General features: G+C 37.0%; 1 protein-coding gene across 1 annotated transcript in view; it reads left to right on the top strand.

The window, feature by feature from the left end:
• Positions 1-21,952, top strand: part of Grik1 (glutamate ionotropic receptor kainate type subunit 1) — a 366,793-nt gene that overhangs the window by 191,201 nt on the left and 153,640 nt on the right. Inside the window, 1 exon segment of the mRNA XM_076943118.1 lies at positions 18,692-18,859. Coding sequence (XP_076799233.1) covers positions 18,692-18,859 — 168 coding nt within the window.

The following is a 21,952-nucleotide window of genomic DNA, read 5'->3' as shown; positions in this document are numbered from 1 at the left end:
AAATAATTTAATAAAAAAAAGTAAAAGTAAAATCAAATTGGTTTACACTAAACAGGAAAGGCATCATGTCGAAATTCAGATACAAAGACAAGGCTGCAGCTACATCCTACAGATATCTATTTGGTAGTCAGAAACCAGACTCTCTTACGTGAGGACTTGTGCCTGTTAGACACGAAGATTGCTCTCCAAGGCTCTCCTCGCTGTGTCATCTGTTTTCTTACCACTCAGCACAGCTCCTCTCTTCATTTCTGTAGTCAGTGTGTTGAACGATTGTGGGGACAGATGTTAAGCTTTCAGTGTAAGGTACGGTACCTCAGTAGATAGGAAAGCCTTCTCCTTCTCCTGATCCTGGTACACAATCCAGCAAAGGAGTATCTGGCACACAGAGCTATCACCACAGTGTGGCACAACCCCCATCCCAACATCACTCACGATGTGGAAGCATGCATGGCCCGTTTCCAAAAATAAAGAGTAGATCATCTTTATGTGAGAATATAGAATGAGCTACATGAAACAATAACACTTTCCTAATGAGAACAGAATGGGCATTAGAAGAGTGTTCCTTTGCTTCATGTATAAATACTTGAGATAAATATAAATGTTTTATTCACATGGGCAAGATGAGGATCAAAATTAATCAAGAGAGAGAAAGAGAGAGAGAGAGAAGGAAGGGAGAGAGGGACAGAGGGAAGAAGGAAGGGAGGGAGGGAGGGAGGAAATAATGGATGGGTAGAGAAAAGGAGGGAGGGAGGAAGATAAAAGAATGCAATAGTAATTTGTGGGAAAATGCTGAACTTCATTAATAATCAATAAAATATGCATTTAAATAGACATCATTGCCAAGTTTTCGTCTAGAAAATCAATTCCTTTTTATTTACAATACTTAGATATTTAGGAAGATGTGCACTTCAATGCCTCCATGGTGAGGATGAAATCAAATATCATATTACCTTAAAAACTGATAATATGCATTAAGACCTTTAGAAAGAGTGTAATCCTTAGTTCTGAGTTCCATATAAATGAATCAAAAGAACAAAACAAAATAACTAACCTAGTATTTTCCACAGGATATATTTATCAAAGCATTATTGCTCTAGCAATGAGCAGGGACTTTTACACCATTGTAAATTACCCAAACAAAGTTTGATTTTTGAGGATGGAAAATCATCACTACAGTCAACATTTAATAAATATTAAGTAACATGGAAAATATTGTTAATGACCAAAAATGCAGAAGCAAGATACAGCAGCACACATTTGTAATTGAACACTCAAGGCAGGAGGATCAGAAACCTGAAGCCAGAATATGCTACATAGTAAAGCCCTAGCCAAGAAAAACATAAAGCCACAAAAATACATTCAGACAGCAGACAAGATTGTGAAAACATATACCTAAATCTTGATATCATTAATGATATGATTGGCAAAAACTTTAAAAAGTATATTTATTTGTTAAAGACTTTATTAAAATTTTCAAAACTGTCAGTAATATACTTGAATAACTTTTTTTTTAACAAAAAGGGAACATTTAGAAGCCTTCCAAATTCTTGTAATGTAAAAGTTTTACTAATTTTTGAGAGAATAATGAAATAATGCATGCATTTAAAAATACTTATAAAACAATGAAAATATGAAACCCACATCAAAATACTTGAAATACAGCCAAAAAGTAAATATATATACATATATATATGTATATATATATATATGTATATATATAGTAGCCCAGTACCTAAATAAGATTTTAATATATAAATATATTTGTAAACTTAAACACCTAAAATGATAGAAAGTTCAGATTGGATACAAAGAGCAATCTCCAAATACATTTTATTAATAGTTTCTACAAACCTCTCAAAAAGAATACTATTAACAACAACAACAAACTTCATCTCAGAGCTTGAGCTACAGCTCATCAGTTGAGTGCTTGCTACTTTTGAAGAGGAACCAACTTCAATTCCCAGCACTACGTGAAACCACACAGTTGTCTCTAACTTCAGCTCCAGAGGAACCAATATCCTTCCCCGGCCTCCACAGTATCCCTCCCTACACACATCATACAAGCCCAAACAGAAACACACACACAGATGATATAGAGAGATGATAGATAGATAGATAGATAGATAGATAGATAGATAGATAGAGCGAGCTAGATAGGTGGGTGGATGGATGGATGGATGGATGGAAAGATAGGTGGATAGGTGGATGAATAAATGGATAGATGGATAGATAGAGATAGAGAGGTAGAGATAAATAGTAGAGAGATAGATTAGATAGGTAGATAGATGGTAGGTAGATAGATGGTAGATAGATAGATAGATAGATAGATAGATGATAGATAGATAGATTTGGTGGATTGGTGGATAGATATGATAGATAGGTAGATTGATATATAGAAGATAGATAGATAGATAGATAGATAGATAGATAGATAGATAGATAGATAGATGATAGATAAAATAAATCTTAAAAACGATTTTATCTTCATAATAACTGTATAATATATAAATAGTTTCTTAAAATGTTAAAACCTTACTTAACTAGATGAAATATTGAACACATGAAATATTTCGTACTGGGTCACTCCAACACAAATCATTTTGATCTCAAAGATACCAGTAAATATTTAAAAGTGTATTAAAGAACAATTTACAGAAACATTCAAAGCTATGAGATTCTGCTGATGAGTTCTTTTAAGCTTAAGGCGATCTCTTTATTTTTCCAAGACACAGAATCATTTGAAATTCATCCATTGTATCTTATTAAGATTAGATAACTATAATAGCTAAATCAACAAGGCTAATACATACAAAAGCTTACATGTTGCTACCATTTATTAATAAAATGCAAATATCATATAAGACATCAGCTAATCTAATTCAGCAACATGCAAAAGGAAAAGCCCTCCATGATCAAATATAATTTATCTCAGTATTGCATGCAAGGAATAATATAAGGAAATGCACTCATAAAATATCTCATTAGAGGGAAATTGAACTCTGAGAATCACGTAATGAAAGCTAATACACATTGTTTAGGGTATGAATATAAATCACATTTATTTTAATTTTCATTTCTTGAACTATGTTAAATTAATAATATAACATCTATTTCAATCCAACTTCTGAATAATAGGCAATGGCTTAACAGTAGAAGCATTTCGATTTAAATTAAAAAATGAAATAAGGAAACTAGCTCTCATCTTATTCTGAAAATTCTAGCCAATATAATAAGCAAATCAGAAATGATCAGAAATAGTTATGTTATGAAAAATTAAGTCCAGAAACTTAAATTATTTGATAAGAATTCACAAATGCAAAGAGATGTGTTACATACACACACAAAATTAATAATAATAAAAAAAATTATAAATCAAACTCCTGTTGGGAAAATGTGTAATTCTGTGAAATATACTATGATTTACTTTTTAGTCTATAAAAATTAAATACAAGTATCTTGATATAAATATCTCAAAATCTTAGGGAAATAAAATGCTTTTTAATACTTTGGGGTTTTTTTTCTAATTTTATTTATATTTTTAAAACTTCCAGTTCATAAGCAAGCAATTATTTTCAAGAAAATAATTGCACAAAAGAAAGAATTGGATCCAATTAGAAAGGTCATTTACCCAGTAAATTTGTAAACCAATATTAGCACCATGCAGAGCTTCATACAGTTAGGCAGAATAGCAATAAAACAGAAATTATACAATAATTCAATGTATGAAAACAGTGCTGTACCACCCCAGTAGAGAGTACACGCATGCACATGTGTGTGTGTGTAATTCTTTTATTAGCTTTCCTCATGCACATACTAGAAGGAATTTCAAATTGACAAACTAAATCATGAAGTTGCCTTATCCAAATTCCCAATGAAGCTGAGAGATGGCTCAGTAGGTGAGCTGCTTGCCTGGCAATCTGTGTTCACATTCTCAGAACCCACATTATAAAAATCCAGACTCAGTAGGTGTGTCTCTGATGTCACTGTTCTTACAGCAATGTGGGAGGTAGACAGGAGTCTCTCTTGAGGCCAACCTGACTTAGGATGCTATGATCAAGAGACACTGACACAAGCAAGGTGAAACATGAGAACATACATGTGAGGCTGTTTTCTGACATTCATACTTATGCTAACACAAATATGAATATGCATACACTCATCAAAAGACACACAAAAATTACAAACACCTCATGATAGCAATCACACCAGTGAATTTTTATCAATTCTAGAAACAAAAACGTTTTAAATTGTAACTAATTCGACATCAGGTTCCATTCTGGAAAATGCCCTTCTATCCCACTGCCTTCAAATACTCAAAGTTAGTCTTCTTTAAAGAGCCCCTTGCAGGCTCTGGTTTGTAAGTGGCCCCTTGGGGCTTCCAGGCTGAGGGAATAGCTGTTATCTGTGCCCTGGACAGAGGTGAACACAGAAGAACTCTAGAGACTTGTCCACTGGCGGTTAAGTGTCTGGCCAGTACTGCAGAGGTGACTTCAGTTCACAGGGCATCAGGCCGAATTGGCCACCCAGCCCCACTCAGCTTCAAGTTAGGTGCGTCCCCTGATACATCTAATAAGGAAAGAACCAGGAATCCTACAGACTATCACAAACAAGTCATTCTTCATGGATAGAAAACTGGTGTATGACATCAGTAAGTCTAAACACTGAACCGCCGGAAAGTGTATTCTGCATTAATAAGAGTTTAAAATATACTAAGAAAATATTGCCGATAAAAATGTCAGTGGCCTCATGTTAGGCCCTGACTATAACAAGATAGAAGACCAGAACCAACACCTGTAAGTACTTTGATAGCAAAACCACCATCATCCCAAGACATAAAAGAAGGCAAACAGCAGAAGAAAGCAAGTTAGAACCACAGTTAATGAAAATAAGTAATCAATACATTCTTGAAAATTAAGGCTACAATAGTTAAAAGGATACAAATTAAAGAAATAAGAAATCCTGGCATAAAATGACCTAAAGTCATCAAGATGCTGGAAAATGATGGAAGTCTGATGGCTATTTCTTCACAGTGAGTGCAAGAAGACATTTGCAAGAAAACAGTGCTTTATGCAAAGTGTGCAATGTGTACACCAATTACACGATTAATTTTAGGAAGAGAAATTCAGGATATCATATGATGTGAAAAGGACAGGAGTAATCAACAATTTATGAAATGGTAAAAACATGTCAATTCATTGTAAATTCAGCATAGCCCAGGCAGACTCAGTGAGATATGAGCAAGGAAAGGAAGTGAGGAATCGAACTTCAAGGTCATGGAAACTAGGCTGATCCTTGGAAGGGAAAGAGGACCCAGCGTTGACAGGCTTCTGTCTCCTGGCTCTGGGGCATGTGCATCGGTATAGCACTGTATATGAAGTATATTTGACTACATTTACAAATCCAATATACATTGTAATAAATTATGCACCAGAACAAGTGATTAATGGCCAGTGTAAAATCAATATTTCAATCATTATGTAACTATATATAACTTATCTGCATTTCAAAGCAAGCATAGAGAACTCTAAGTTTTTATCAGGTATATGCTTTGAAAATGTCGCTTTTACATTTCCTTGGTTGTCTTTGGGGTCCGCAGATAATTTCCTTGGCTGTGTATACATTTCAGTTTGATGTAGTTTTGTTTCTGTTGCTTATAAAATTGGTGTCATGGCAGGAAATCATTGCCCAGATTAAAGTCATGTATGTCTCATCCAATGGTTTTTTTTTTTTTCTGGATATTTTATATCCAGACTTCTTTTTAAACCTTTCGCAGGTCTTGAGAATATTGTTACGTCTAATAGATTTGGGTTTCCTGTGTATAGGTGTTTTGTCTACATGGATGTCTGTGCAGCGTATACATACCTGGTACCTGTAGAGACCATAAGAAGGCATCAAGTACCCTGTAATTGGAGTTGCAAATGCTTGTGAGCAGCCATGCAGGTGCTGGGACTTAAATCCCAGTCCGCGGGAAGAGCAGCCAGTGCTCTTAACCACGAAGCCCTCTCTGCAGCCCCCTATGTCTGCCAGAAGATTAAGTTACAACTTTATCATTTCCTATGTCAACATCAGTTTTCTTTGCTCATATGTTTGAAACACTGCCCTTTGCCAGTTGTGACGGATGCCTTTGCCAAGGGTTCATTCCTGAATCCGTTCCACTGTTCAACATATGCTTCATCTCAGTAGCAGGCTGTTGGAATGAGCATAGTTCCCGAGGACGCTTGAATCAGGAAGTATGATGTCTCTGGCTTTGTACTTTCTGTTGTGTCTGCTATTCAGGGTCATTCACAGTTCTGCAATACTTTCAGTATTGTTCTTTCTATCTCTGTATAAAATGTAATGGAGATTTGATGGGAATTAAATGATATTTGTAAATCTCTTTGAGAAGAATAAACATTAGAATAACAGGAAGTTCTGTAATTCATGAACACGATGTATAGCCCCATTTATATTTGGTTTTAAATGCTTTCTGGAAAGTTTTGTAGCTTTCTCTGGGTTTCCTACTTTCTTTAAGTTTACTCCTAAGTATTATTTTGATGCTATGGCATTTTCTTAACGAAAATTTCTTCTTATTAGTACTTAGAAATGAAACCATTTTTTGTATTGAAAAAAAAAAAGTAGAAGAAAACAGTAAAATGAAAGGAAGTTGTCCAAATGTTTAACAGTGTCTGTTTCATACTGTGTGATAATATATGTGTTTGATTTTCTTTTCATCCCACCGTTTACTTAATGAATATGTGCAAGTATGTTTTAAATATCAAATATTGCAGGTAACAAAAATGACCATACTCCCTGCATGCTGTGGTGTCCACTGTAGGAGCTGAGAGAGAAATATTGTTTTAAGTACATGGACATGCGGAGTGAATGAGACTTTAAGCTTTTAAAGTAAGATGTGAATATTTCCCATTTCTGCTGTTTGTACTACCCAGCACAGTACCCTCAGTGACATGAAATCTAACCTTACTGTATTGTACATTGTCCATCGCTCTCCTGAATGGGCATGCTGGGCTTCTTTGGAGTCTAGATCCTCACTAACTCACTAGAGCTGTTTTCTTAGAAGTGGCTCCCACTGGGGTCACTTGTATTTCATGTCATGGTAAACCTTCATTTCAATTACTTACAATATTTACTTTGTTTTTCTTTTGCAGTGTAGGGGATTGAACCTAAGACGTTGCACATGTCAGGCAAGTAGTTTAATGCCAAGGACATCCCCAGCCGATTTCATTTAATCATGTTGAATCTCAGAGTGGAACTTAGAAAACTACCCCAGCTGAAATCTGCTAGGCTCTAGACTCTAGATGAGGGGTTTTCATCCTTTGTAATGCTACAGTCCTTTAGCTCAGTTCCTCATGTCATGGTGGCACTCAAGCATAAGATTATTTTGTCGCTATTTTATAACTGTAATTTTGCTACTGTTATGAATCATAATGTAAATATCTGATATGCAGGATATCTGATACGCAGCCCTGACGGGGCCACAAGCCACAGGTTGTTGGCTGACGCTCTAGCGTCTAGCGTAACTTGATAAGCAATAATATATTCAGTCTCTAACATAAACATTACAGGGTGAGAACTCTAACAGACAAAGGTTTACATCCAAGGTTCTGAAACTTTTTTAGACATTACTGCCTCAAGGGGCCATTTTTCACGATTTTAATATTGGTGAATAAAAGTGTTATAAGAAGGGTATTTGTTAGCTGTTGGAGCACTTAGGAATATGCAAACAAGAGAGGCAGATAGCTGAGTATGTCATATTGACATTAAGCATCAAGGAGATGCATACTGTGAATAATATAACTTTTGGGAAAGACTGACCAAAGACGGGGGTTTTGCACAGAAAGAGATCATCTCCTTGCTTAGAATATGTATTTGTAAATGTAAAAGTAAAATTAAAATTTATGGCACGTATCTAATATGTCTTTAGAGGTAGTATCATAGTTGGAAGGTTTATACTTCTCATTAGACCCCTATCCAGCTTTTCATAAAAATGGCATCCAAATACTATTTTAAAGTGCAGATTATTTTAGTCCAAATGTAAGCAGATCCCTGGATCAGAGTGCTTTTAAAATGTGATTTTCAAGACAACTGGCCACAGTTCCAGGGTAAAGTGTCCTGTAATCAAGAGAATTTTAGAAGCACACTGGGTTAAGCAGAGTTGAATTGCCTTCTTATTGCATGGCTCATGGGCAATGTGCACATTACTGTGTTAAGTGAATTTCCAGCAGGGCTGATGCTAGGCAGGACTTCCCAAACATGTTTGACCACTAAAGGCCTTTTGTGTCTCCCATGTCTATGCGTAGATAAATGCTGTCCAATGGGAGCTGTGAACCTCCATTGGTTCTGGCTTCAGACTCCAGATTTCATTTTAACAATAGCCTTTCCTTCTTATCAAACAGAATTTGTCAGCTGAGAAATAGCAGAAACAGAGGGGCATAAACTAGAAAACTGGGATAAAACATATAATAAAGCTTTTTTGGAACTCTGGGCTGTGAACTTGGCATATTCTACCCATTTAATTAATAAGCAGAAGAATGGAGTCAGGAGACCTTTCATGTGAATACATGTCATTTAAATGAGATGTTAAAAGCTAGAAATATAACTGCTCTCAAGAGATATTAAAGCAATCCCAGACTTTTATAAGAGTAAAGGTTTTTGGCATTACTTCATTCATTGGCAACATTCCTGGCTGCTGCCTGGAACCCGCAGTTGACTAGGACACCAGCCATCCCTGCATGAAATGAAGGTGCTGGCAGCCTGATGAGAAGTGAGCTCCCAGGGAGAATGGAGCTTTGAAAGTGCTTGGGGACCATGGGAGGTAATGGTTGGGAGAGAAAAAGCAATCACTGCCACAAACTCGGTAATGGGAAAAGTCAGTGGGTCTCGCCACATATATCAACTGCCTCCCAGGCCTCTGGGTTGGCAGGAAAGAGTTCTTCATGTGGCTCTATGCTTAGGCACAAGACTGAACATCCCATCAACTGGACAGACCTTCACTGGGGATGCTGGACTATGTCTAGACTATATGCTAGACTAGATTGTGGCATAGAGTCCCAGCAGGTTCCCATTAGTACTCTCAAAGAAATACCCCAACTCTCAAGGCATAGGTTGGCTCTGGGTTTATAATGTATGCTATGACTTTGACTTATATGTATATGATGTATTTATGACTTTTAAGTAATTATCGTATCACTCTTGACAAGTACAAGGCAACTTCTTTTTTCCTAACCACTCTGAGATCTATATTTGCTGATCATCATGCCCGGCTAGATGTACTATAGAATACCAGAAGCGTTTCTTCTATTGAGCTGAATATTGTGTTCATGACCAACCTCTCTTCATCCCCCAATCATCTAGCCTGCTAAGCCTTTGGGATCCGCCATTCTTGTATCAGCCTCTGAGATCAACATGTCACTCTTCCACTGATGATGATGATCATGCAGCACTGGTCTTTGTAAGCACGGATTTACCACAGTTAAAAAGACATCCTCCAGGCCAGGGCATATTGTCACAAATTATGTGGCTTCATGCCTTTTTAATGACTCTCTAAAATATGCTTATTTGGCAGAGTTCGGTATATGTCCCATGGTATTCATGTGTAGATTACAGGACAATTTGTTTGAGTTGGTTCTGTTCTTCAACCTTATGGCTCCAGGGGACCAAACTCAGATCATCAAGCTTTATGGCAACTGCTTTTTACCCTCTAAGCCATCTCCCTGAGCTAGGTTTCATTGTGTGTGTGTGTGTGTGTGTGTGTGTGTGTGTGTGTGTGTGTGTATAATTCAGTATATCATTTTATATAAGGTTTTTGTATATTATATATCAGTTTGTCCTTATTCTATACACTATGTCCTGCTGTAAATGATGCTGAAGTATTTGCAAGACTATATGTGACTGTTCAACATGCTGATCTCACTTCCCAGTAGTAGGATATCCAAACCTATAATAGTTTAGGTTTTGGTTTCAGAGGCCTCTAGACTACTTTTGAAAAGGGCTATACTAAACAAATTCCCCCAAGTAACCAAGTTCACCCTGAAAGGATTCCATGTAGAAGGGGACAAGGAGTGTGCCGGGGCTTTGTTGGTTGAGTAATTGATTACTGCACATGGCTTCCCTTTCTGAAGTCTATCACTTAGGACTGGCATCTCTCTGGGGGCAACAAGCAGGGTATCCTTCATTGTATATCACCCTCTAATGCGACCATTGCCCTACACATTAACAGATAATCAATAATGTTTCATAAACAAATTGAAAAATGAAAGATAATATATGAATATTTTGATTTCGAATGGCTACCTTTACTTTTACTGTATAGTAAGTACATTTATTAAGAACAATTACCTATCGCATCTGTAGAAAATTTCAGATTTCCCCCTCCTCTGACTAGCTATCTTCTGAAATATGTCAGTTATTCCTCATAAACATGTGTCCCTCCATTTAGAGAGCATGTATACTGAATTTACACCAATCTCTTTGAAGCATCAAAGAGAGAATTTAAATGTGGCTGTTACACCAGGTATGAAATAAAATGGATTCTTCCTTTCTAAAGACACTGATATATGAGGCTACTTGTAGAAGGTTGGGTCACAGCCAGACCACTGAGGCTCCACTTGTCTTTAGCCTATAACTCTCTCCTTGTGCTAGGCTTTCTGAAAGATTTAAAACTCTCCTTATCCATTTCTCTTTCAATAAGTGATAGAACACCTGATTCCCACCCACATTCATCTCCATAAGATCATTAAGGCACTGTTAGTACCCAAAGTAAGGCAGGAAGAGACACTGGATGTGAAAGGGAATCTTAGAAATTAAACGTGTAACCTTGAAATTAAAGGTGCAGTAAATATGAGCCTCGAGTAAATTGCTTATGATGCAATAAAGTAGAATTATGGATGCAGCAATAAAGGGAGGCAATATAATATTGTGTATTTAAGGAGCAGCTATCAGCAAAGGAATAGATCAAATTGCCATCTTGTTTTCTGTTGACAGCCTCTGGGATGGCTGCTCGTCTACATGAATGCAAAACAGGAGCCAGCACTGGAACTTCCCATTTCTAGATTGTCATTTAATAGATCGCCCTTGTTTTCTGAATGACCTCACAGATTGTCACAGTGGACATACAGTGGCTAGTTAGGGGTGTTTACAATTGATTAGCAATAACACATATAGCAATAACCTGATCCGAACCTGTACTCTTCAAATGAAGTGGGAAAATAAAATAAATAGAAATACCAGTAAATCCTGTAATATAGTAGAATAGTTGCAAAATATCATCAGAAAAAATAGTTAATTGAATGGGCTGAATAAAATGACACTTTAGAAAAAAAGAAATGGCATAATTAAAATCAGCTAATGGGGCAAATTTTAGGAAAGCACATTTGGCAGCTGTCAAATAGAGTTGACTATGAAGAAAATGTTCTAGTTTTTAAAGCATAGTGTTGTGACTATATAGTTAGTAAGTCATTATATATGTTCACTATATATTTACATTTCTTACAACAGAAGATTTTGGAATATTTTCACCAAAGAGAAATAATAAATGGTGAAGGTGGGAAATATTCTCCTTATACTAATCAGACCAGTACATATTTTACAAATGGATGTGTGCATATATAGATTTATCAAAATGGACTATGCACCAAAATTTAGTTATTTTGAATCCATTCAAAGTGAAAGATAAAAAATTAAAAGGAAGTCTATCTGGATATTGCATCAGTACTATCAGGGCTACTGAAATAGACTACCCAATCAAATGCTTGTCAAAACACAAGAATCTGTACTTAGATTCCTAGGACCCATGTAAAATGTCAGATGTGGCAGAATACATCTGTAGTCCCAGAACTAAGGATGCAGATAAGTAGATCCCTGGAGCACACTGGCTAACCAACCTAGCTGAACTGGTGAGGTCCAGGCTCTGTAAGGGATCCCATCTCAAAAACAAAACAAAACAAAATAAAACTCAAAAGTAGAGAGTGATTGATAAAGACACTGATGTTAACCACTGACCTCCATACTCAAGCATACAGATGTGAATGCTCAAGTGCATGCACAGATGTACATACAAAACACACAGATACACACACACACACTCACACACTCACTCACACACACACACACTCACACACTCACTCACACACACACATACACACACACACACTCACACACACTCACACACACACACATACACACACACACACTCACACACACAGACATACACACAGACACACACACACACACACTCACACACTCACACACACACAAACTCACATTAACCATTAAATGTGGTTACATAAAGTAAAAGTAATGGATTCTCTAACCATTCTAGAAGCCAGAATCCAGGGAACTGACCGTGCCCTGCCTCCTCCTCACATTATCCAAGTAATTCAGCTCTGTGCATATTTCTGCTTTTACTGTCTCCAGGAACTCCTCAGATTGTCTATCTACACTCTCTGTGAAACGATTTTTCTCTAGGACTATTGCTTTGTACACCACCCCCTTTGTAATCACACTCTAACTTTCACATTCAGAAACAACTTCTCTAACATCTGCATGAGCATAGTAAGCTCTCGAGCTAACATCTTCTCTTGAGCACCTAAGAGGCATCACGGAATAATCACACTCCGAGCCAAGCTTCCTGCCCTGCTCTTCAGCAATATCAATGACTACTTAAATCTCCAAACACAATGTCATTCATTCTTGCCTCTTATGCTTTGTCAGGGAACTCTACCAACCCTACCTTCTATTCAATGGAATTTTTTTTCACACCATCAATAACAACAATCTCAACTTAATCACCATCATCTCTCATCTAACTTACTGAAGTAGCCTCTTGTAGAACAGGTACAAGAACAGATCATCCTGTGTTTGCCTCTTGCCCATTTCCTCATTAACGCAAAACCTACACTGATTCTCTGCAATAGGAAACGTCACTTAACCACTCTGTTCAAAGCCTCCTGCTAGCTTTCCATGCCTCTTAGAATAAAGCCATAATCATATCGCTGTTTACTAAGCTCCCTGTAATCTACTCCAATCCACTCCATCACTTGGTTAAGCTCTTTTACCAAAGTCTGGCTCACCCAATTTCAATCCTTAAAAAAAAATGACCCAAAATAGCTCCTGTCTCTTATCACTTTGTACCCTCTGAATAGAACACTCTTCTCCCAACATTTTCTGTTCAGGCCTCAGTTCTTTCAGATTCCTACTCAGGTAAACGTGAGGTGAAGACATGCCTAGAGTCTTAGTAGGCATCCCAATGCCTCCTTCATGCCTCTAAATAGCTTCTAGAAGAAAAGCTCCTAAAGTCACATGCATGCTCTCATGCTCCCCCTGCCCCTCCATCCTTCCCCCACTTCCCCTCCCTTTCTCTTCAGAATCTCACTATATAAGTCTGGGCTGGCCTGAAACTCTCTATGTTAACCAGGCTGGTCCTAAACTCACAGAGAACAGTGTGTCTCTGCCTTCCAAGCATTGGGATGGCATGAGTGCACTATCATGCCTGGGTGTTACACTCCATCCCCCCCCTTTTTTTTTTACACAGGATATTCCCAGTGCCTTATATAGCACTGGTTTTTACCACCCAAAGTATTTTATACAAAAATGACCAGAAGAAATACTGACACATTGGATGAATTATTAAATTCTGTGAAAGATTCATGGACCTCAGCATATAAAATCAGCCAAAGGTTACGTGTGTGTGTGTGTGTGTATGTATATATTCATATCCTACACAATGCAAATCTACTGCATTTCTTTTTTTAATAAAAAATGTATTTACTTAGAAGCATTCAGAATGTCAACAAAATATCTGCATGTTTTTGCAATTACATAGTGCTATTCACTTAGCAGAACAATTATCTTCATATAAGTTGCATCAGAGACAACTGAAGATAAAAAAAAAAAAAACAAAAGAAAACAAAACTGCTGTCCCCCATATGTGCTGTGCACCAACAAGAACCTGCTTTAAATTTCCATGCAAATTTACAACCCCCAGACTGTTCCAGGCAAGGTTAGTGGCTATTAAAAATATCACCAGGACAGGGCTATCTAAAGACACATTTGGTAGTGTGTTAACTATACAAAAAAGTCACTGTACAGTTTAAAAACACATCTTACACAGCCTTACATTTCCATTTTTTTCTTTAGAAGGAGTGAGTTGTGTACAGGAGTGTTAAATGCTTTATAGACGAGGAAAAAACTGCACTAGAACCAACTGATTCACCACCATCATCTTCTTCATCATATTTGTCTTCCTCTTCTTCCTCTTCCTTATCCTCTTCATCATCCTCCTTATCTTCCTCTTCCTTCTTTTTCTTGCTCTTCTCAGCCTTGACTACCCCCTTTTTCGCTGCATCAGGTTTTCCTTTAGCTCTGTAGGCAGCGATATCGAACTTCTTTTTGGTCTCCCCTTTGGGAGGGATGTAGGTTTTCATTCCTCTTTAATAACGAGCCTTGTCAGCCTTTGCCATATCTCCAAATGTCCCCTTTTCTTTAGCAGACATGGTCTTCCACCTCTCTGAGCACTTCTTGGAGAACTCTGAGAAGTTGACAGAAGCATCTAGTGCTTGTTCTGTGCTCCTCCCGGCAGGTTTGCACAAAGAATGCTTGTGAGGACATTTTGCCTCTCAGCTTCTTAGGATCTCCTTTGCCGATGTTCAGTTGATTTTCCTCCACGAGGCACAAAGTCACCCAGTGCCCGTCCGGCTCTCACTTGCCCCAGCGCTGTCTCTGTGGAGGTCAACGGACTGCAATGTCTGTGAGAGCGAGAGCCAGACGCAGCCTCCTTACCCTCTTCACTCTGAAACCTGCATTTCTTAAAATAGCTATTGGGATATATATTTATATAAGTCAAGCTTAGTCAAAACAATAATCTTTTTATGGAAACAGGACTCTGTTCCCACATGACATTCATGTAGTTTTGTCATTTAAAAAGATAAATTTTCTGGTTCAATTTCTTAGGGTTTTTTTTTTTTTTTTTTTTTAAATAAAGTGAGTCCCTGTTACAATTTCTACCTGTAATCCAGTCAGACTCCATCTGGAGGGAGCCAGGATGGAAATGGTTAGCAAGAATAACATCCTATTTTCTAAGGCCCATGACCTGGCCCATAGTCAGGTCCACTGATTCTACATTATACTTTTCATGCTCCCTGGAAACTGTAACTAAAAGGCAGGTTACAAAGATTGGGTATCCTTGGAAGCCAAAAAGAAAGTAAAGAAATCGGTGGGCTCTTGAGGAAGGCTGGGAATCATCATAATGTTTGTTCGGCCCTCTTACTATTATTCTTTAAGAATGGGCCATGAACTAAGAAAAGCTTCAAAATTATTTGCCAGAGTTCAAATGTTGTCTATGCTTTAAAAGATCAGTTTGCTAAAGGTATGGATTCCAGAGCAGCACTGTTGAGGGGATGGAAGACCTTCCTAAGGTAGAATCTTATGGGGAATCCTTAGGTCACTGAAGTAACACCCTCAAAGGGGACATTGCTCTTCCCCTCTTTGCTTTCTGGTCACAAACTAAACAGTGTGTGCTCCAAGCAATCTTACCATGATTTATTACCTCATCATATCCCCAAGCCAAGGAGCCAATAAATCATGGGCAAGAATCTCCCTAAATGCTGAGCCAAAATACACCTTTTCTTTTTATAAATAAAGTACTTCAGGTATTTTATTATAGTGAAAGAAAGCTGACACAGGCGCCATGGCTCTTGTATGTGTTCAGAAGGTTCACGAAATAGAACATTTATTCTCAGTCTTCGCTGAGTGCCACACGTTGCTTGCTGTGGCCACGTTATTAATCAAGTAGTACTTAGATTTGTCATGGTGAACAAGTCTCTTCTAGGTCCACATGAAATTACTTGGTGCAAATGAAAAGCTTTCTGTTGAACACCCCTCCCCCCATCCCTCATCACTCCTTGTAAACGACCTCGTCCATGTGCAGGATATTGCTATATGTGCTTTCCATGAGTGATTGTCACATAAAAGTGCAGCAACAGCAGCAGCACTGCACTGTGACCATATACTTCTGCCTCCTAAAGTGGTTTACAGTAACTTTCTCTTTGATTATCTTACATTACAGTTCCATGAAGAAAGTGGTATTTCAATAAAGGTGATTGACACTAAACCACTAAATTTGTTTTCACTTTAAAGCCCTTAGGGTAAAAAGACAAGATAAACAAACTAACTTCCTAAGGATACAAAACAAATGAACAAACAAACAGTATAAATAGACTACATGGTTCAAATAACAGAAATAGAATTATATTGTCATCCTGTCTGAGAGGCTGGAAGTACATGATGAAGGAGTGGCAGGCTTGACTTCTCCTTGCCTGCAGATCACCACTTCTGTTCTGTTTGTCCTCGTATAAACTTCTTCTGCATGGTTGTATGCAGGTCTTTACTGTGTTTTAGTGAATTCCAGCTTCTTTTTGTTTTAAATAATTATTTATTTATATTTTATGTGTATAGAAATTTTGCCTACATGCATATTGATCCATATACCATGGGTACCCAGTACAAAGTGTCATATCCTGGAAACTGAAGTTACAGATGGTTGTTAGTTGCAGTGTAGGTGCTGAGACTGAGACCCAGGTGCTCTGAAAGAGCAAGAAGGTTCTCTACTGCTGGGACATCTTTCCAACCACATCACTTTCTTTGTCTTTTAATAACCATCTGGATCAGGGCACACCCCATGCTGCCTCATCCTAACCTAAATTACTTTGTAAAATGCAGTCAGGTTTTAGGTACTGGGCACTGGGTTTAGGGCTTCAGTATATGAACTTCTGTAGAAACACATCAGGTCATAAAAATGACATACATACAAGAAAATGGGACTTATAGTTGAAATTAACCCAAAACAATGGACATAGTCCTTATTTGTTTTATATTCTTTATTTGGTGGCTGTGTGTGATAGCTGTGCAGGAGTACAGTGTGTGTGTGTGTGTGTGTGTGTGTGTGTGTGTGTGTGTGTGTGTATAAGCATATAACACACACACATATATAGTTATATATATGTAATATATAATATAATCATATATTATATATATATATATATATATAATGTTTAGTATAAGCTTTATTTGTACCAACCTCTATTCTTCAAGGTAAAGCAATACAAGAAACCCAGGGGCCTTCAAATATAAGTCTAAATACACCATATATATTCCAAACTCATTCCCATTTTGGTATTTATAACAAATACCAAACCATAAGAAGTACCAAATACTGTTATCATTTCAAATAACAGAAATATCTGTATATTTACAAAGTTTTGATAAAAACTACATAAAGGAGCTACCTTTGGATAACTTTCCTCCCACAACTTAAAAATTTTGAAGAAGAGTTAGGCAAAGCCAGGGTCTACATTTCAGAACTTCTGTTCTTTATCCAGGAGGATATCCCTTCCCACAACCTATCCTACACACTCTGCTGATGCTCTCCTTGAAGGCTGGAGTTGACTTTGTTTTAAGTAGTGCTAGCACAAGCATCTTAAGTCTTGGTCTCCATGGAGTCAGATTCTGTTATGGAATCTGTCACATGGTTCTCGCTGGGGCTCAAGAAATAAACTTGTGGACAAACAATTGTCAATGACTTCTATGGAAAGTCTAATAGCAAGACCCCTTTATATGGGCCACAATGACCACAGCAATAAGGTCATTTTACATCAATCTGCCTGGGACCACTTAGTGCTTCTTGCCTGACCTCCCCACCTATCAGGCCACCATTGGCTCACAGTGCCCAGATAAAGTGAAAGTCCATCCTTAATTGTCCATTTGTGAGTGTCACAAGGAAAACACAAGTATTTTCTTGATACTACTTTTGGAACAAATGTCTTCTCTGTGTCTTTAGGTGAAGGTTAACATGACATCATCGTTTATTCTTAACTATGGTTTTATAGAGGACTATAGTAGTACTCTATAGGTTCAAGCTATTAATCTATAAATGCCAGAAATTACCAGAAAGAAGCCAAGTTAGGTTACTATAGTCTTCTTATTTCTCATAAGTAGACACTATAGTTAATTAAGAAAGTCAATTCAACAGAAAGCAATATATGTGCTTTAAAAAAACTAATTTTTCAAAGTAGGGCTAGTATAGTTACATTTAGTTAAAATCTGTACATTATAGTTCTACATTTGAGGAAGAAGAAATAGAAATCATACATGTGATGATTATGTGTGGTTTTATTGCAGATTTTGTGTGTGTGTGCGTGTGTGTGTGCGTGTGCGTGTGCGTGTGCGTGTGTGTGTGTGTGTGCTTGTATGTATGTCCATAACTGCTTAACTATTACCCCAGCTCCTAAAAACACTGTTTTCAATAGAAAAGTTGAAATTCCAAGGCAAGAGTGGCAACTAGAATAGAGTTTAAGTTGTGTCTAGATCAAACACAACACAACACTTGTGAAAATCAGAGAAAATTGTTTTATATTGCGTTATCAGTTATGCTTCCTTGGTATGCAATACTTGGAATGTATTTATATCATCTAAGAGGCATTATAAATCCAGTATGAGATCTAAAATTTCATGCATACATATGCAGAAAGAACTACGTATTTGCATGTACCACATCCTAATTCAGCCTGGCTTCTGTATCTACCCTGGTCATGCCAGCAGTTATGGTTTGGGTATTTTGTTTGCAATTTACACTCTTCTTTTAAAACAGTGCTGTGGCATCCTGTCTAGTGTTTCTTATGCATCTCTTTTGCTTCTACAGGAGGGATTTTTGAAACTGTGGAAAACGAACCTGTTAATGTTGAAGAATTAGCTTTCAAGTTTGCAGTCACCAGTATTAACCGAAACCGAACCTTGATGCCCAATACCACATTAACCTATGACATCCAGAGAATTAATCTTTTTGATAGTTTTGAAGCCTCCCGAAGAGGTAACTGTTTTCCTACTTTACAAAGCTTCTTTGGGTGATGAGTCTGCTGCATGGGTCACTTTTTGTCTTGCTCAACCTTTTTCAAAGTGGGTTTCTTAGTGCAAATGGGTGGTAGGAATTCCTGGTCTCCAACATCACTGATCAACGAGATCAGAACTCGTCTGATGGACACTGCCTAGTCCTGTTTTCTGGGCCTTTCTGCTTAGCTTACCCTTCAGTGCCCTCTACTCTATGATTAACTGGTTCAGCTGTGAATGGAAAATGTCAGGTTTGATCTGTTTTTCCTTCCTGAAGCTGAGATACCACCATGAAATTGTACAGTGTAATCAAATAAAACATTGTGGAAGGTCACATCCACCAAGCATGGGGAAGTAACTAGGACATACATAAGTCAAACCCAGGATCACAGAAGTCTTCAACAAAGTGCTGGGATTATCTAACATCTACTCATTTTCTTGTTGCTGTTGTTTGCCCACTTTTCTGCAAAATCATAAAAAATATGAAGATTAAATCTGTGAGAACAAATCACAATTTGATTTTCTTTCTTCTTCTGAACAGAAGATAAGCACTCAAGAAGGAATCTAATTTATACATAGTCTGCAAGCATTATCATGTGGAGTGGTTCTTATGGAAGAGCAGGGATGGTTTTGATATCCCCCAGGAACCTCTGGAATAATTTTCTAATGATTTTATATACCTGAAGCATGGCCTCTAACAAACGGATTGCCTATACACACACCATAAAATTTTGAGAAAGCAAATGTTGCTGCTCATCTTGTATCTGTCAAGAATTCTTTTCCTTTCAGAATACCCTTTGCCTTTGGTAGACACACAAATCACACATGATAAACTCCATGTGTCTGGTGATTTCCAAGTAAACTCATGGTAACAAAAATGATCTAGTTAGATCAAAGAATATATGTTTGCCTAATACACTTGCCTGCAGGCATCACAACATTATTTATATACAGAATAAAAAACTTCCTTTATCAAGATTAATACAATAATAATGCTTCCATATATAACACAATCTTGACATAATAACCCTGTTTTTCTTAAGATAGAAGAAGGCAGGACATGATGGTATATGCCTAAAATCCCAGCACTAAAGAGATGGAGATGAATGTGAAGCCATAGCATGACTCAGAAGAAAAGTGATGGAGTTAGAGATTTCTTATAGGTCAGAGTTGCCTATGCATACATAATGAAAAAATGTATAGTTATACTTGTATAGCATTTTAAATCTTGCTAGGCATTATATATATATATATATATATATATATATATATATATATATACTGTCTTAATTAGATCTGTATCACTCTCTATATGGCTTGATCTCCCTCTTATACTGTTGAACAACACCATAGAAAGCTAAGCCAATGACATTTAACAGGGATACTTCAACACTCTCCCCACCCCACACACATACATAATGAAGGCTTTCTTGTGATCTGAAGGCCCAACCATACTTGTAAATTAAACACTCCAACAAACAGAAGTCTGAAGGATTGATTTTCTGTCAAGAAATATTAGCACCCTAGAGTCAAGACACATTCAAAGCAATCTCAATCCTCTCAAGTGGGATAAGACAACAATTTGCATACTTCCATGCTCACATTTTTTTTTCTGGCTAATGAATACACATGCAGAAGCAAGAGGACAGTGGCAACTCACACCTTCATTACATTGCAGAAAGTTTCTGCATCTCTATAGCTAGTGCAGACAATCGGCACCAAGCAACGCAGGGTCAGAAGTTGTCCTTAAAATAACTGTCAACATCAGCTGCCCAAATTTTACTTCATATTCTCTCTAAATAACTTTCAAAAAATTTACAGAAACATATGGTGTTTCTCTTTTCTTGTAAAATGGCATAATTATAAAAATCCCTAACATAAACTCATTTGTATAAACCTATTTATTTAATTTAGATACTCAATCATTATCACTTGACAAGCCTCAAATTCATTTTTAATAATTATAATTTAAATTTGAAGGATGCACATAAACCTATATTTAACGGCCACTTACATATGATTAATAGATAATGTTCTTCATGGAAGTAGAGTATAGTCTAGTTTTCTGGGTGCGAGTTTGGATAATATATATCAAATAATTTTAAAATATCAAGACATTTTTGGTAGTAGATGGTGAACTCTACCACCTAGAATCTACATCAAGGAAGTAATTTAAGATACAGAGAAAAATACCAATATTGAAATATTACTTATCATGTTCAAAAATTAAGAGGGGCTTAAATACGTAAATGTATAACAATGGCTTAGATAAATGACACCATTCCTGCCCAGTGATCTGTTTTTTCAGCACTGGAAATATACTCTTGAATTTCTAATACCTTAAGGAGAAAGTACTTTTTATTCAATAAAGGCACCGATATCTCACACTATGCTTTAATAGCAATCCTTGTTTTCTGCAGTATCAGTAAGCATTATTCCAAGTTACTGGGCTGATGGGAGAGCCTTTGGTCCTCTCTATAATTTTTCATAATGGATAGTTTTGTTCTTATAACAACAAAATGTTAGGAATAAGATATGAAATGTGTAATTTAATTATGATTAGCTGATAATTGAAGGAGAAAGAGGCCTGGCCTTGACCTAGAGTCCACAAGTTCTGATTCAACTCTGTTACTGTCCCATGGCCATGATTAGCTCCATTGTGTATGCAATGAGTAGAGTAGATCAAGTGTCTTCTAAAGATCCCTTTAGGTCATGCCATTCCACTGTAACTAATTAGGGATCCTTCCTGCTTATATGCACTCTACAAATATTTCAATAATCAGAATGTCCTGTCTGAGTAACTCATTTTTATTTGCAGGGAGTTGGCCTCATAATTTATTGCTGATCAGCTGTACATTTACACTTATCAGTATTTTACTATCTAAAGAATATTGGAAACTGGATAGAAAAGATAGCAAAGATAGCGATTTGGGGTGGGAATTATAGGGGGTTCTCTACAGTTAAGTAGAAAACTCATGTAAGAAAAATAAGTGCAGAAACTCTTATCTGAGCCACAGAAACATAGGAGTCAAAGCATTTTATAGTCACCCACAAGGTCTTCTTCATTCTCTGTCCA

The sequence above is a fragment of the Arvicanthis niloticus genome, chromosome 12 (assembly GCF_011762505.2).
Source record: "Arvicanthis niloticus isolate mArvNil1 chromosome 12, mArvNil1.pat.X, whole genome shotgun sequence".
Taxonomy (NCBI): Eukaryota; Metazoa; Chordata; class Mammalia; order Rodentia; family Muridae; genus Arvicanthis; species Arvicanthis niloticus.
Note: the sequence above shows the minus strand (reverse complement) of the source record. Positions and strands in the feature narration are given on the sequence as shown.